At 44.1% G+C, this 13,290-nt stretch overlaps 1 protein-coding gene across 8 annotated transcripts in view; it reads right to left on the reverse strand.

Annotated features, from left to right (window-relative positions):
* The window catches only part of AFF3 (ALF transcription elongation factor 3), a 632,364-nt gene that overhangs the window by 99,642 nt on the left and 519,432 nt on the right, over window positions 1-13,290 (reverse strand). For 6 of the 8 annotated variants that reach the window (XM_070798074.1, XM_070798072.1, XM_019969793.2 and 3 more), the window contains one exon: window positions 1,525-1,565. In XM_070798074.1, coding sequence (XP_070654175.1) covers window positions 1,525-1,565 — 41 coding nt within the window. The remainder of the gene's footprint in view (window positions 1-1,524; window positions 1,566-13,290) is intronic. The other 2 variants (XM_070798071.1, XM_070798069.1) reach the window with 1 other exon arrangement.

Raw genomic sequence — 13,290 nt, forward strand, 5'->3', positions numbered from 1 at the left:
TCTACCAAAGGCCATAAAGAGATTTTGTGTCTCTTTAGTCGTTTTATTGAAATGTAATTGATATACCATAAAGTTCACCCATTTAAAGCATGCAATTTAGTTGTTTTTATTATATTTACTGGGTTGTGAAATCATCACCACAATCTAATTCTACATAATTTTTATCATCCCAGAAAGAAACCTTGTTACCACTGGCAATGGTATAACATTGTAAACTGTGGTCTTTCTCTTGCTTCTCAATGTGTTTTGTTGAAGGAATCACTTAAGGAGAAGAGTCAAAGGGAAAAAAGAAACACGTTGAGAAAAGGAATTAATGTGTCAGATTTTAAATGTGTTTTGATCCAGTCCCTCTCCTCCTCCTACCAACAGACTCAGAGGTGGTATGGTTACCAGCTTTTGGGAAAGTCACAGAAGCAACCCCAGAAGATGACGTGGCAGCCACTCTCAGAGCACACAGGCTTGTGTGGCTGTCATGGGGAAGACTTTTCAACTGAAATCACAACACTGCAGCTCAGCCCGCCACCACTGAGAAAATGCTTTTCATCTATGTGCATGGATAATTCGCCTAAGTGACAGATTTTTCCTTGGAGAGGCACTGAACTGAGCTGGTTTACACAGGCAATTACTGCTCATTCCACAGAAAAAAAGAACTGGGAAGGAAAGGAGTGGGAGTGATGGTAGCTAGCCAATGCCAAGGTGTCTGCTAGCCTGCTGAGTGGGACGTCTCCTCCAGGTCTTTCTTACTTTGTAAGAACATCACTTGTGGAAAGAAAGAAAACAAGCCTTCGTCTTTACCACCTGATAGTTCTTTAAAACACACACACACACACACACACACACACACACACACACACACATACCCCTTGGCGAATGAGAAATAAAAAACCAACCCAAACCAATAAGTGGTCAAGTCTACTCTAGGAAGTAACTTATTATACAACTCCACTCAACTATCTTTCTACAGCCTTAGAGGCAAAGCAAGATGTGAAATACAGCTTGAGTATGTTTACTGATTAGGTTTCCATATGTCATTCAATAACACAAGTCAGAAAAGAGAAGCCAGAGTGAGGAGGAAAAAGTCAGGCACACAGGACTGGGAACTGGGTTCCGTGCATAAAGTATTTCAAGAGAGAATCTCATCAGAAGATAGACAGCTCTAGGGGGAGTGTCTGACGAGAACACCCCAGAATAAATGAAGTACTTATTGTTGAAAAATGAGCTCCAATCTCAACCAATCCCAAAGTTCAGAATTTACTGCACCATTCAGGACTTTCCTTCCAAGTTTCTTGTCTCCTGTTTCATCGCAAAACGAAGGATTCTCCATACTTTCTATGAAATACAACATGGCGATTTTTGCAGTAATAAACTCCACACATGCATGACAAATCGGAGCATGCAAAATGTTTAACATCCCAGTTCACAGATACTTTAGGGACAAAATCCGATTATGAATTATATGCCACAATAAATAGGGCTCAATGTTTCATAAAGCAATTTATAGTTCATAAAAATGACAAAATGTACCTGTCAGACAGAGCATGGAGGGCCGTTCTCTGGGCTGCCTGCTGGAAGAAAGGGCAGAGATGTTTGTTTAATATTCTGGCTTTTAAATTATGTGCTCAATGAATACTTTAAAAAAAACCCCTGTGTCACCCACATTTTTTGCCAGGTGGACAAATATGAAACTACTAGTAACAGAGTAGAGAACCCTTTTGTATTACTAGGAATATTAGAAAATGAACATTTCTGAAGTTAACTGAAGCCCCTACCTGGGCACACCTGCCACCAGGGGGCGAGCTTGAGGAGGTTGGACACAGCACCAGTCAGACCTATTTCATTTTTACTTCCTGAAATCATTTTTTAACACTATTTTATTCTAGTTTCCTGTAAGAAAAGGACCTGTTTTGGTTCCTTTGCAGTTACATTCCCAACGAAGGTATAATTTTACTCCCAGTTTTCAGATTTATTGATAAAGTCATCACAACTGGATATTGGAACATTGACTGGCTTTGAGATGATATTAGGTGATTATTGATATGTTTTAGACACAGTTAACATAATTTCACACGCTAGTAAAGTAATGCTCAAAATTCTCCAAGCCAGGCTTCAGCAATACGTGAACCGTGAACTTCCTGATGTTCAAGCTGGTTTTAGAAAAGGCAGAGGAATCAGAGATCAAATTGCCAACATCCGCTGGATCATCAAAAAAACAAGAAAGTTCCAGAAAAACATCTATTTCTGCTTTATTGACTATACCAAAGCCTTTGACTGTGTGGATCACATTAAACTGTGGAAAATTCTGAAAGAGATAGGAATACCAGACCACCTGATCTGCCTCTTGAGAAACCTATATACAGGTCAGGAAGTAACAGAACTGGACATGGAACAACAGACTGGTTCCAAATAGGAAAAGGAGTACATCAAGGCTGTATATTGTCACCCTGCTTATTTAACTTCTATGCAGAGTACATCATGAGAAACACTGGACTGGAAGAAGCACAAGCTGGAATCAAGATTGCTGGGAGAAATATCAATAACCTCAGATATGCAGATGACACCACCCTTATGGCAGAAAGTGAAGAGGAACTAAAGAGCCTCTTGATGAAGGTGAAAGAGGAGAGTGAAAAAGTTGGCTTAAAGCTCAACATTCAGAAAACTAAGATCATGGCATCTAGTCCCATCACTTCATGGCAGATAGATGAGGAAACAGTGGAAACAGTGTCAGACTTTATTTTGGGGGGCTCCAAAATGCAGATGGTGATTGCAGCCATGAAATTAAAAGACGCTTACTCCTTGGAAAGAAAGTTATGACCAACATAGATAGCATATTGAAAAGCAGAGACGTTACTTTGCCAACAAAGGTCCGTCTAGTCAAGGCTATGGTTTTTCCAGTGGTCATGTATGGATGTGAGAGTTGGACTGTGAAGAAAGCTGAGCACAGAATAATTGATGCTTTTGAACTGTGGTGTTGGAGAAGACTCTTGAGAGTCCCTTGGACTGCAAGGAGATCCAACCAGTCCATTCTAAAGGAGATCGGTCCTGGGTGTTCTTTGGAAGGACTGATGCTAAAGCTGAAACTCCAGTACTTTGGCCACCTCATGTGAAGAGTTGACTCACTGGAAAAGACTCTGATGCTGGGAGGGATTGGGGGCAGGAGGAGAAGGGGACGACAGAGGATGAGATGGCTGGATGGCATCACCGACTCGATGAACGTGAGTTTGAGTGAACTCCGGGAGTTGGTGATGGACAGGGAGGCCTGGCGTGCTGCATTCATGGGGTCGCAAAGAGTCAGACATGACTGAACGACTGAACTGAACTGAACATAATTTCTAAAGAGTCTTTTGGAGATTCACATTGAAATATCTATGAATGCAATTACATGATGTTGGTATTTAAAATAATATAACCAGATGGGAGAGAGAGGGGGTGGGCATATAAATGAAACGAGACAGCCTTGGGTGGATGACTCTTGAAGCTAGGTGATGAGCACATTGGGGGAATATTACAGTATTCTGGGAAATTTTGTATGTGTTTTAAAATTTCCATAATAAAAAAAGAAAAAAGAAAATAAGGAGGCCTCCACCTCTCCTTCAGATTCTCCCAGTTTCTCACTCACTTTCCCTTTCCTGTTCTTTTTTTTTTTTGCTCACTTGGCTTCCCCCGAATCTATGGAAGGCAGAGAGCACACTCTCTTCTCTGATGAGAAGTCACACGGGGAGGGGATCAAAGTGTGGCCTCAAAGACCAAGGCCTCCTCAGGGTCCACACAGGAGACAAGGAGTGTACATGGTCCGTCTTCACTTTTGACCCAACAGGTGTCAAGGTTTACTGTTTATCAGAGACAATAAGGTCTCCCATGCTCTTCTTCTTCACAGGAGGCAGACAAAATAGAATCTTCAGATTAGAAGAAAGGACACATCAGTACCATTATCCCTATTACAGGAGGCAGACAAAATAGAATCTTCAGATTAGAAGAAAGGACACATCAGTACCATTATCCCTATTACAGAGACAAAAGATACCCTTGGTGATAGTAGCGTGTCCTTGGATCAGGCAGTCAGACCAACACTTGCTGAATTCCTGCTACACAGAGGATGACTGCCCTGGGCGCTAAGGGATGCAAAGGCAAAAGCAGAAGTGGTCACTGTCCTGGACAAGCTGAGTCTCCAGAGAGTTAGAACGGAGGTCCAGGGATGACTTGCAGACACTGATGAGATAACATGCAAATAAAACGGTGAAGCAGGAGCCAGTCCAATATTGTAAAGCAATTATTCTCCAATTAAAAATAATTTTTTAAAAAAGGACAGAGCTAAGAAGGACAGACTAGGGACAGACAGCTAAGAAGGACAGAGCTAAGAAGGGGTGGACATGAGTGATGACTAATGGCTGGTGGATCTTTAGTCACTCAGTCGTGTCTGACTCTTTGTGACCCACTGACTGTAGCCCACCAGGACTCTCTGGTAAGAACACTGGAGTGGATTCCTATTTCCTTCTCCAGGGGATCTTCCTGACCCAGGGATTGAACCTGGGTCTCCTGTACTGCAAGCAGATTCTTTACCGTCTGAGCCACCAGGGTTCTACAGATCCTCAAACAGTGTGTGGAGTGGATAACAGGTGCTCTGGGAATATCTGCAGAGTGAACGCCAACAAAGACATCACTTAGGGGGTCCTTCCCACGGAACTGTGGTCCGGGGGGCGGGGGCCCTGCTGGTCTTGGGCTAGATGGCAGAGAAAGGGCCTGTCTGAGCCCCCAGCAGTGCTTCTCACCTGGGCTCCCCTCGCCCCAGTGCCAAGAGCGTCTGGGTTTGAGTTGGGCGTGTTCCTGTGTGTCACACTCATGAGGGGCTCACTACTGGCGTTTAGTGCCTGCCCCGAGGGTGCTAACGACTTTTAAAAGTCAGGAGCATCCCTGGTAGAATCAGAAACTCTCCCCTTAAAATGACAAGGACGTCTCTGTGGAGACACTGCGGCAAAGTAGAAACGAAAGGCAGATTTGAAAGGAAGAAGCCAGGCAACATGAGCTCTGGGCTCAGCACCAGGGACGGAAAATGATATGAGAAACTTAGATAAGTCTGCAAGTGACACAGCCACAGTGAGTTAGAAAAAAACATAACATCTGTTGAACTGGGAGTGGAGAGTCTTATGCCCTGGGACAGGCTCTGCCTTTTATTTATATTATGGACCTGTATTCTGGTCCTCAACCCAGACCTTGGTTTTCAAACGACCTTTCCCTCCCTGAATGGATGCTGAGGGAGCCAGTCGAGGTCCAGGTCCTGGGGACAATCCGAGGGTCAGCTGCCCCTTCCTCCCTTCCTGGATTCCAGGCAGTGAAAGCCCAAGTGTCCTGGCATTCTAGGGTCATGTCACCCATTCAAGACAGGAAACAAGAATGTGCGCTGTGCTTTCTCTTCATGGGGACATGTGAGGGAGCGGAATGAGGCAGGGGGAGGAGGTGAGAGGCTGGTGCAAGGTCTGGAGTCCAGGCTCCCCCAGGACACCGCAGAGGAGGCACACCCTTCTCTCTCCTCTCTCTCCTTCCTCTGTGAGGGCCGCCCCAGAAGCACATTCACAGAACACTCAGCTGGTGCTGGGCAGCCACGGTTGTTCCCTGGTTCCCTCCTAAGGGGGTCTCTCCTCACTCGGCAAGATGGCCTTCAAGTTGGAAGGTATCCCTGAAAAGAACTTCAGTCACTCCTGACTCTGTTGGGCTAAGTATACAAAAAAGCATCTGGAACTCCCCAGAGGAAAGATGGCATATATTATTAGCACAGTCTCTCCGCATCGCCTCAGTAAGGAGGTGTTGGAGACGGACTCGTCCTGGAATAACAAAAATCACAGGAGATGCGACTAAAAGTTCAACAGAAATCTCTCGCGTGGCATCTGAATCTTCCCCCAGCCCTGGATGTCAATTTTTTAAAAAGTCTATTGATTCCTTCCTCTCCTGCCTGCAAATACTTCCCACTGGCTTTTGTGATAAGGAAAACACAGCACTTATTGATGTGCGGTCTATGGAAGATGACTTAAGAAGCAAAAGCAAAGCAAAACAAACCCCCAACAGAAAACTCAGATGCCCGTCACTAGAATACCTACGAATGGGTGCTTCCCAGGTGGTAGTACCTGCTGAGAATAAGTCCATAGGACTGATGTGGGCGAGGCCTCTAACGCAAGCTGAGCTGAAGCTGGGAGCAAGGGCTGCAGATAGACATGACCCTGGGACCAACAGGTCCTTCCAGGCTTAGACATCCTGCACCTCACCAGTCACTCTGCAGTCTGTCCACACAACTGCATGCTCCACTATTTTTAATGCCTGCTTTTAATTTGTAGTTATTCCCCATCATTAAAAACTTAACAGAAGATGGCTCATCATCCATCAAGAAAGGAGATGAGAATATCTTAAATGTTTTAAATAACTCCTTGAGAAAAAAAACCTTATGGCATTAAAACTCTATGTTATATGCCAGAGCAAAGACCACCAACTTTTTTTTTTTTTTTGCCTTAAACTTTGGCAGTTGCATACTATTTTATTTTACTGTTGGAAAATAATAAAATAAATAAACATTGGAATTAAACCGCAGAGAAAAATTACTTAGGTGACTCATGATTGAAGCCTGAAAAACTACTCATAGTAAACTAGATGAATTGCCCACTTTCCTTTTCTTAAGACTTGTACATTACACAACCGTATTTCTCTCTTCCTAAATCATCATCTTCTCTTGTAACTTTCTTTTTATTCAGCTCTCAGCAGAATAGATTGAGAGGGTTAAGAGCATGCATCATTGACTTTCCTGAGTTCATTACTCATTCATGAATGACTCTGAAGGGTAAGTCTATGAGTCAAAACAAGTTTTCTGCCAGAAATAATCATTTTCCAGGTTCTCTTCAAGCAATGACATCTTTTCTGTCTTTATTATAGGAAGCTGCTGCTTGGGAGCCTAATCAGTAGACTTGCAGGTTTCAGTGTACACTAGATGAGTTACCAGTCACAATCTGTTATCGATGGGAAGTTAAAGAGGAAATTAAGTGCTCTTACTGTAACTGGGTAGAGTGGTGAACAAGTTCATGGATACTGGAGTGGGGAGAAAACAAAGGGAAAAGACTGGAATTCAGAGAGGCCTCAGCAAGATCCAGTTTCTTTCTTATTGACAGAAACAGAACATGTGGGCAGAACCATAAAGCAATCTGATGTACCTGTTATGCACAGGTACTGGGCTCGGCGTGGGTGACGGTCACAACAGACAAGGCTTTCGCAACACTGTACTTGGAACCTCCAGGTGAGCCAGACGCAAACAGTTAAACACACAGAAGCATTCTAGATGACGAGGGCTATGGACAAAGGGGGTAGGAGCTGTGAACCAGAATGTGAAGGGTCCTTGTTTGGGATGAATGTACAAGAAAGGCTCTCTAAGGAGGGGTAGAAGGAGGAAGGGACAACTGTTTAGTAGCAGAGGCCCGAGGCAGGCCTGGATCCCTGCTTAGTTGAGGAGCTACAGCAAGGTTGCTATCAGGCACGTTAGTGAGCAGTGGAGACAGTGGCAGGTTGTGGAGGTCAGGTTAAGGATTTTGGACATTATCCACAGCACTATGAAGTCACTGAAAGGTTGACATGAGGGGAAGCTGAGAGAAGGATGTGTGGGACCTGACTGTATGTTCTTTGCAACTTTCGGTGAATCTGTAATTTAAAGAAAAAGAGTAGGGAGAAAGGCAATATGTCTTACACTTTTCAAATACCCCTCTGCCTTCTGTGTGGCAAACGGATTGGGACAGGAAGGGACAAAGTTGAAGGTCACTTGCAGTGATCCAGGTAAGGGAAGTGCATGGGAGCAGTGGAGATGGAGAGAGTTCATGGTACATTTTGGAGGTAGGCTTGAAGAAGTAGTGACTGACTGAATGTTGGGGGTGGGGGCCGTCAGGAATGAGTCCCAGGTTCCTGGCATGAGCATGTGGTATGGATGGAGAACCACTGACGTGGACAGGCAAGATGGGGCGGAAGCAGGACAAAGGCAGAGTTTAGGTCTGGGTATGTAAAAAACTCTAATTCGAAAAGATGCATGCACCCCAGTGTTCACGGCAGCACTGTTCACAATAGTCAAGACATGCAAACAGCCTAAATGTCCATTACCAGATGGATGGATAAAGAAGAAATGGTACGCGTATATGATAGAATATTATTCAGCCACCAAAAAGAATGGAACTTTGCCGTTGGCAGTAACATGGATGGGCTTGGAAGGCATTATGCTTAGTGAAGTTATGTCAGATAGAGAGAGACAAATATTGTATGATGTCACTTACACACGGACTCTAAAACATTCAAGAAACTAGTGAATATAACAGAAAGGAAACACACCCAGATATAGAGCACAAAGTAGTGGTTACCAGGGGGAGGGAGGCGGGGGAGGTTAAATGACTGGGTGTAAGATAGGCTCAAGGAGGTATTGTACAACATGGGGAATACAGCCGATATTTGTCAGTAACTGCAAATGGAAAGTAACTTTTAAAACTGCATTTAAGGAATCTCCACACTGTTCTCCATAGTGGCTGTACTAGTTTGCATTCCCACCAACAGTGTAAGAGGGTTCCCTTTTCTCCACACCCTCTCCAGCATTTATTATTTGTAGACTTTTGGATTGCAGCCATTCTGACTGGTGTGAGATGGTACCTCATTGTGGTTTTAATGTGCATTTCTCTGATAATGAGTGATGTTGAGCATCTTTTCATGTGTTTGTTAGCCATCTGTATGTCTTCTTTGGAGAAATGTCTATTTAGTTCTTTGGCCCATTTTTTGATTGGGTCATTTATTTTTCTGGAGTTGAGCTGTAGGAGTTGCTTGTATATTTTTGAGATTAGTTGTTTGTCAGTTGCTTCATTTGCTATTATTTTCTCCCATTCTGAAGGCTGTCTTTTCACCTTGCTAATAGTTTCCTTTGATGTGCAGAAGCTTTTAAGGTTAATTAGGTCCCATTTGTTTATTTTTGCTTTTATTTCCAATATTCTGGGAGGTGGGTCATAGAGGATCCTGCTGTGATGTATGTCAGAGAGTGTTTTGCCTATGTTCTCCTCTAGGAGTTTTATAGTTTCTGGTCTTACGTTTAGATCTTTAATCCATTTTGAGTTTATTTTTGTGTATGGTGTTAGAAAGTGCTCTAGTTTCATTCTTTTACAAGTGGTTGACCAGATTTCCCAGCACCACTTGTTAAAGAGATTGTCTTTAGTCCATTGTATATTCTTGCCTCCTTTGTCAAAGATAAGGTGTCTGGTCTAAGAGAAGCAGATCTAGACTCCAGCCGGGGAGCACACACTTCTATCTGCACTTCAAGTGGGCATGACCTCCATCTGCTACACAGCGTCAGGTTTATGACCAGGACAGTCAAGGAGGTACCACTGCAGCAGTAATTACAATCGCATCCCATCATTGTGTTAGGCTTGCCTCCACATTTAATTACTTGAATAAACACGATCACAGCTAATCTTAGTGCATTTGTGTTTGGCTCTAATTGAAGCAGGCTATGAAATTTACACAGACGCTCACATCTTTCTAGGAATTCTGGCTGGTAAGGCCTTAGTATTTTCTTGCCATTCTTCTTCAAGTTGAAACTTGCATTTATCAACTTATTTCCCTGTTTAATTTCCTTCTACCTCTATTAGCACATTTTATGTTTCATTAACTTAATTTTTATGCTGTTGTTTTTCATTTTGGTCCTAGCTGATGAGTGTCTTTAACTTTATGTTGCAAGTTTCCATTTGGTGTTTTCCAATCCATTTAGCAATATTTGCAAGACAAAGGAAAGAGTCTATATCTTTTCTTTTCAAGTAATAATGAGTACTTTGCATTTTTAGATTTCTAGAAATGCTGTCTAGGAAGCATTTTGCTCAGTGGACTTTGACCTTATCCTGTACCCTACAGGGGTCAGGCAGAGTCAGGCATGACACTATGATTTATCATCCAAATAAGAACAGTTTTGAGAGTGAAATGGGATGCTAACCAGATGAGTGTCATAGACAAGAGGAGAAAATCCTGCTTTCTTGGGGCACAACATATGGTCACTTAAATAAAGATGACTCTACATATATAAACATGATCAGAATGAGCAGCACAGAATTTCAGGAACTGAGGAACTTGCCAAAAAAAAGCAAACAGCTGAATGTGGTCATTTGTGGACAAACCACCCCGACTCTTGGTGTCTCTTTAAATCAGGTCAGTGCTTCTCCTCTTCTTCCTCCAGCTCGTCCTCTGTTTAGAGTCTGCCTACAACCTGAGGTCCTTTTTATGAAGACTGCCTTGACCACTCAGGCTCCTGTTGACCCTCCAACTCTCAAAGCTCCAGGTCAGAACATGGCTTAGAGCTGGGGTCTATTCTTTTCTGGGGAACTTGCCATCTGTTTCACGGGAATTTAGTCTTGGCTAAAACTCAAGTCCCCTGAAGATCACTAAAGGCAGAGATCTCAGTTCATCCTCACTCTGCTGGAAAGAGCCTGCCGTGGATGGACAGCACCTGCAGTGGGATTCGAGGTAGCATGTGAGTAGTAACTTCTAGTGATAACAAACGCTATTATGCGCCACGGCTCTGATTTCAGAGCTTTGCTGAAATGCACTTTTTCCTCTTAGCTGCATATTCTTTCTCTATTTTACTATCTTGAAAAGCTAGGATACACTTTTCTTTAGAGAAATTTTGACTGGTTGTTTTAACTGCATGGCTTTGATTCGCATGTCTACCAGGGATTACTTTGCCAACAAAGGTCCGTCTAGTCAAGGCTATGGTTTTTCCGGTGGTCATGTATGGATGTGAGAGTTGGACTGTGAAGAAAGCTGAGCACTGAAGAATTGATGTTTTTAAACTGTGGTGTTGGAGAAGACTCTTGAGAGTCCCTTGGACTGCAAGGAGATCCAACCAGTCCATTCTAAAGAAGATCAGTCCTGGGTGTTCTTTGGAAGGACTGATGCTAAAGCTGAAACTCCAGTACTTTGGCCACCTCATGCGAAGAGTTGACTCATTGGAAAAGACTCTGATGCTGGGAGGGATTGGGGGCAGGAGGAGAAGGGGATGACAGAGGATGAGATGGCTGGATGGCATCACAACTCAATGGACATGAGTTTGAGTGAACTCCGGGAGTTGATGATGGACAGGGGGGCCTGGCGTGCTGCGATTCATGGGGTTGCAAAGAGTTGGACACAACTGAGCGACTGAACTGAACTGAACTGAACCAGGGACTTGATAAAGATAGCAACTGACACTTATTAGTACTTGTTATATCCTATGGAAAGTGCTGATTAGAGTTGATGATACCAGATGGTCTGCTGGATAACATTATCTTAAAATTTGGATTCTGTTACCAACGTACTGATCTGGGGGCCTACTTAAGGTTGGTGGCCATCCTAACTTGGCAATTCAAACCTTCTGAGAGGGATTAAGAGGCACTCTTGTCTCCAGTGAGCATTTCCATGACATTTTACTCTAGAGACAACTCTATGAACAATGGTGACATTTGCCATGCTGCCCCTTCTGCATCCAGGAGGGGTTTGCCATCACAAGAGAAGAGTTGGGGGCAGCTGCTAAGGGTTAGGAGAGAGAAGGGAAGGTGTGGGGATCGTGTGAGCACACGCCCCAGGGGCTGTCCTCCAACCACAGTGACTGATGTCTGATTCCTCCCAGGAGGCGAGGGCCCCGGGGAGGGCCTGGATGATACAGGCACCTAGAGTGATGGGCCATACAGACCATGAGGGCAACGCTGTGGGTCAGAGAGTCCTGGTGGATTCCTGGGGGAGGTCTATATGGTAAAGCAGGTGGTAAATGGTACTAAGAGGTCAATCTGCAGTGGGTGGGTAATGGCAGGAAGACCCACAGCCATGCATTAGGCTATTAGTGTGGCGGGGCTTGGGGAGGGTGGGTGGGGGGCGGGCAGAAGCAAGCTGGGTGACACTCAGCTCTTTGCCAGGTCTTGGGGAGCAACTTGTGCTTCAAGAGCTGTGGAATCACTGTCCTAGAGCAAGTAGCCTCTTCTTCCTGGGCATCTAGGAATTCGCTCTATAAAGGACCAGACTGAGGGAGGCTAGATACCAGGTCCTTAAGGACAGAAAGTGGGTACCAGTTACATGACTGAACAACTCTTGGTATAGTACAAGGTCTACCAACAGCACAGGGCACATAGATACTTGACAAATATAATGTCCCTAGGTGACCAAGACATGATGGTGTTTCTGCCAAAGCCCTGACGGAGGATGGATTAACTTTCTCTCACTCATTCATTCACTCCGTTTGACTTCATTACTAAAAAGATTTGTGTCAGAGGATGAGAACTCAAAATCAGCAACAGATTTAAAAGTCTCTCACAGATTTTAAAGTTTATTCAAGCTTTTGTTAGTATAATTACAAACCAAAGAGGTTTTTTTTTTTTTTTTTCCCCTTAATTTTAAAAGAATGAGAAAGTCAGTCTTTTGTGTTTAAACAGGCATTACCCTTCAATTGCCAGTTACTCTTTTAGGTACGTTGTTGTTGTTGCTTAGTCTGTTAAGTCGTGTCCAGCTCTTCTGTGACCCCATGGACTGCAGCTGGCCAGGTAAGAAGATGTGAAAAATCTTTGCTGAACTATTATTTTGTTAAAAATCAAAATGGCATGCTCTATGTACCTACTTTCTTACAAGAAATTCATTTTGGGGTTTCCCTGCTGGCTCTAGTTAAGAATCTGCCTGCCAATGCAGGAGACATGGGTTCCATCCCTGGGCCTGGGAAGATCCCACATGTATGTGCGTGTGTGTACATGCTCAGTCACTCAGTCATGTCCAATTCTTTGCGGCCCAATGGACTGCAGCCTGCCAGGCTCTTCTGTCCATGAGATTTCTGTGGCAAGAATACTGGAATGGGTTGCCATTTCCTTCTCCAGGAATCTCTTCCACCCAGGGACAGAACCCAAGTTGCTTACGTCTCCTGCAGGGGCAGGTGGGTTCTTTACCTCTAGCACCACTGGGGAAGGTCCCACAGGCCATGGAGCCACTAGGACCGAGCACCACAAGTACTGAGCCTGCGTTCTGGAGCCTGGGAACCGCAACCAGTGAGCCCGTGTGCGGCAACCCTGAGGCCTGCATGCCCAGAGCCCATGTTGTGCAACAAGGGAAACCACTGCAACCAGAAGCCTGCACACTGCAAATACAGAGCGGCCCCCACTCGCCACAGCCAGAAAAAGCCCGCATGCAGCAACAAAGACCCAGCACGGCCAAGTAATAAATTAATTAAATTAAAAAAAATCTTGCAAATTGACCTTGGAATGAATTAAAATGCTGTAAGAAAATGTATCAATG

Source organism: Bos indicus, chromosome 11 (assembly GCF_029378745.1).
Source record: "Bos indicus isolate NIAB-ARS_2022 breed Sahiwal x Tharparkar chromosome 11, NIAB-ARS_B.indTharparkar_mat_pri_1.0, whole genome shotgun sequence".
NCBI classification, from domain to species: Eukaryota; Metazoa; Chordata; class Mammalia; order Artiodactyla; family Bovidae; genus Bos; species Bos indicus.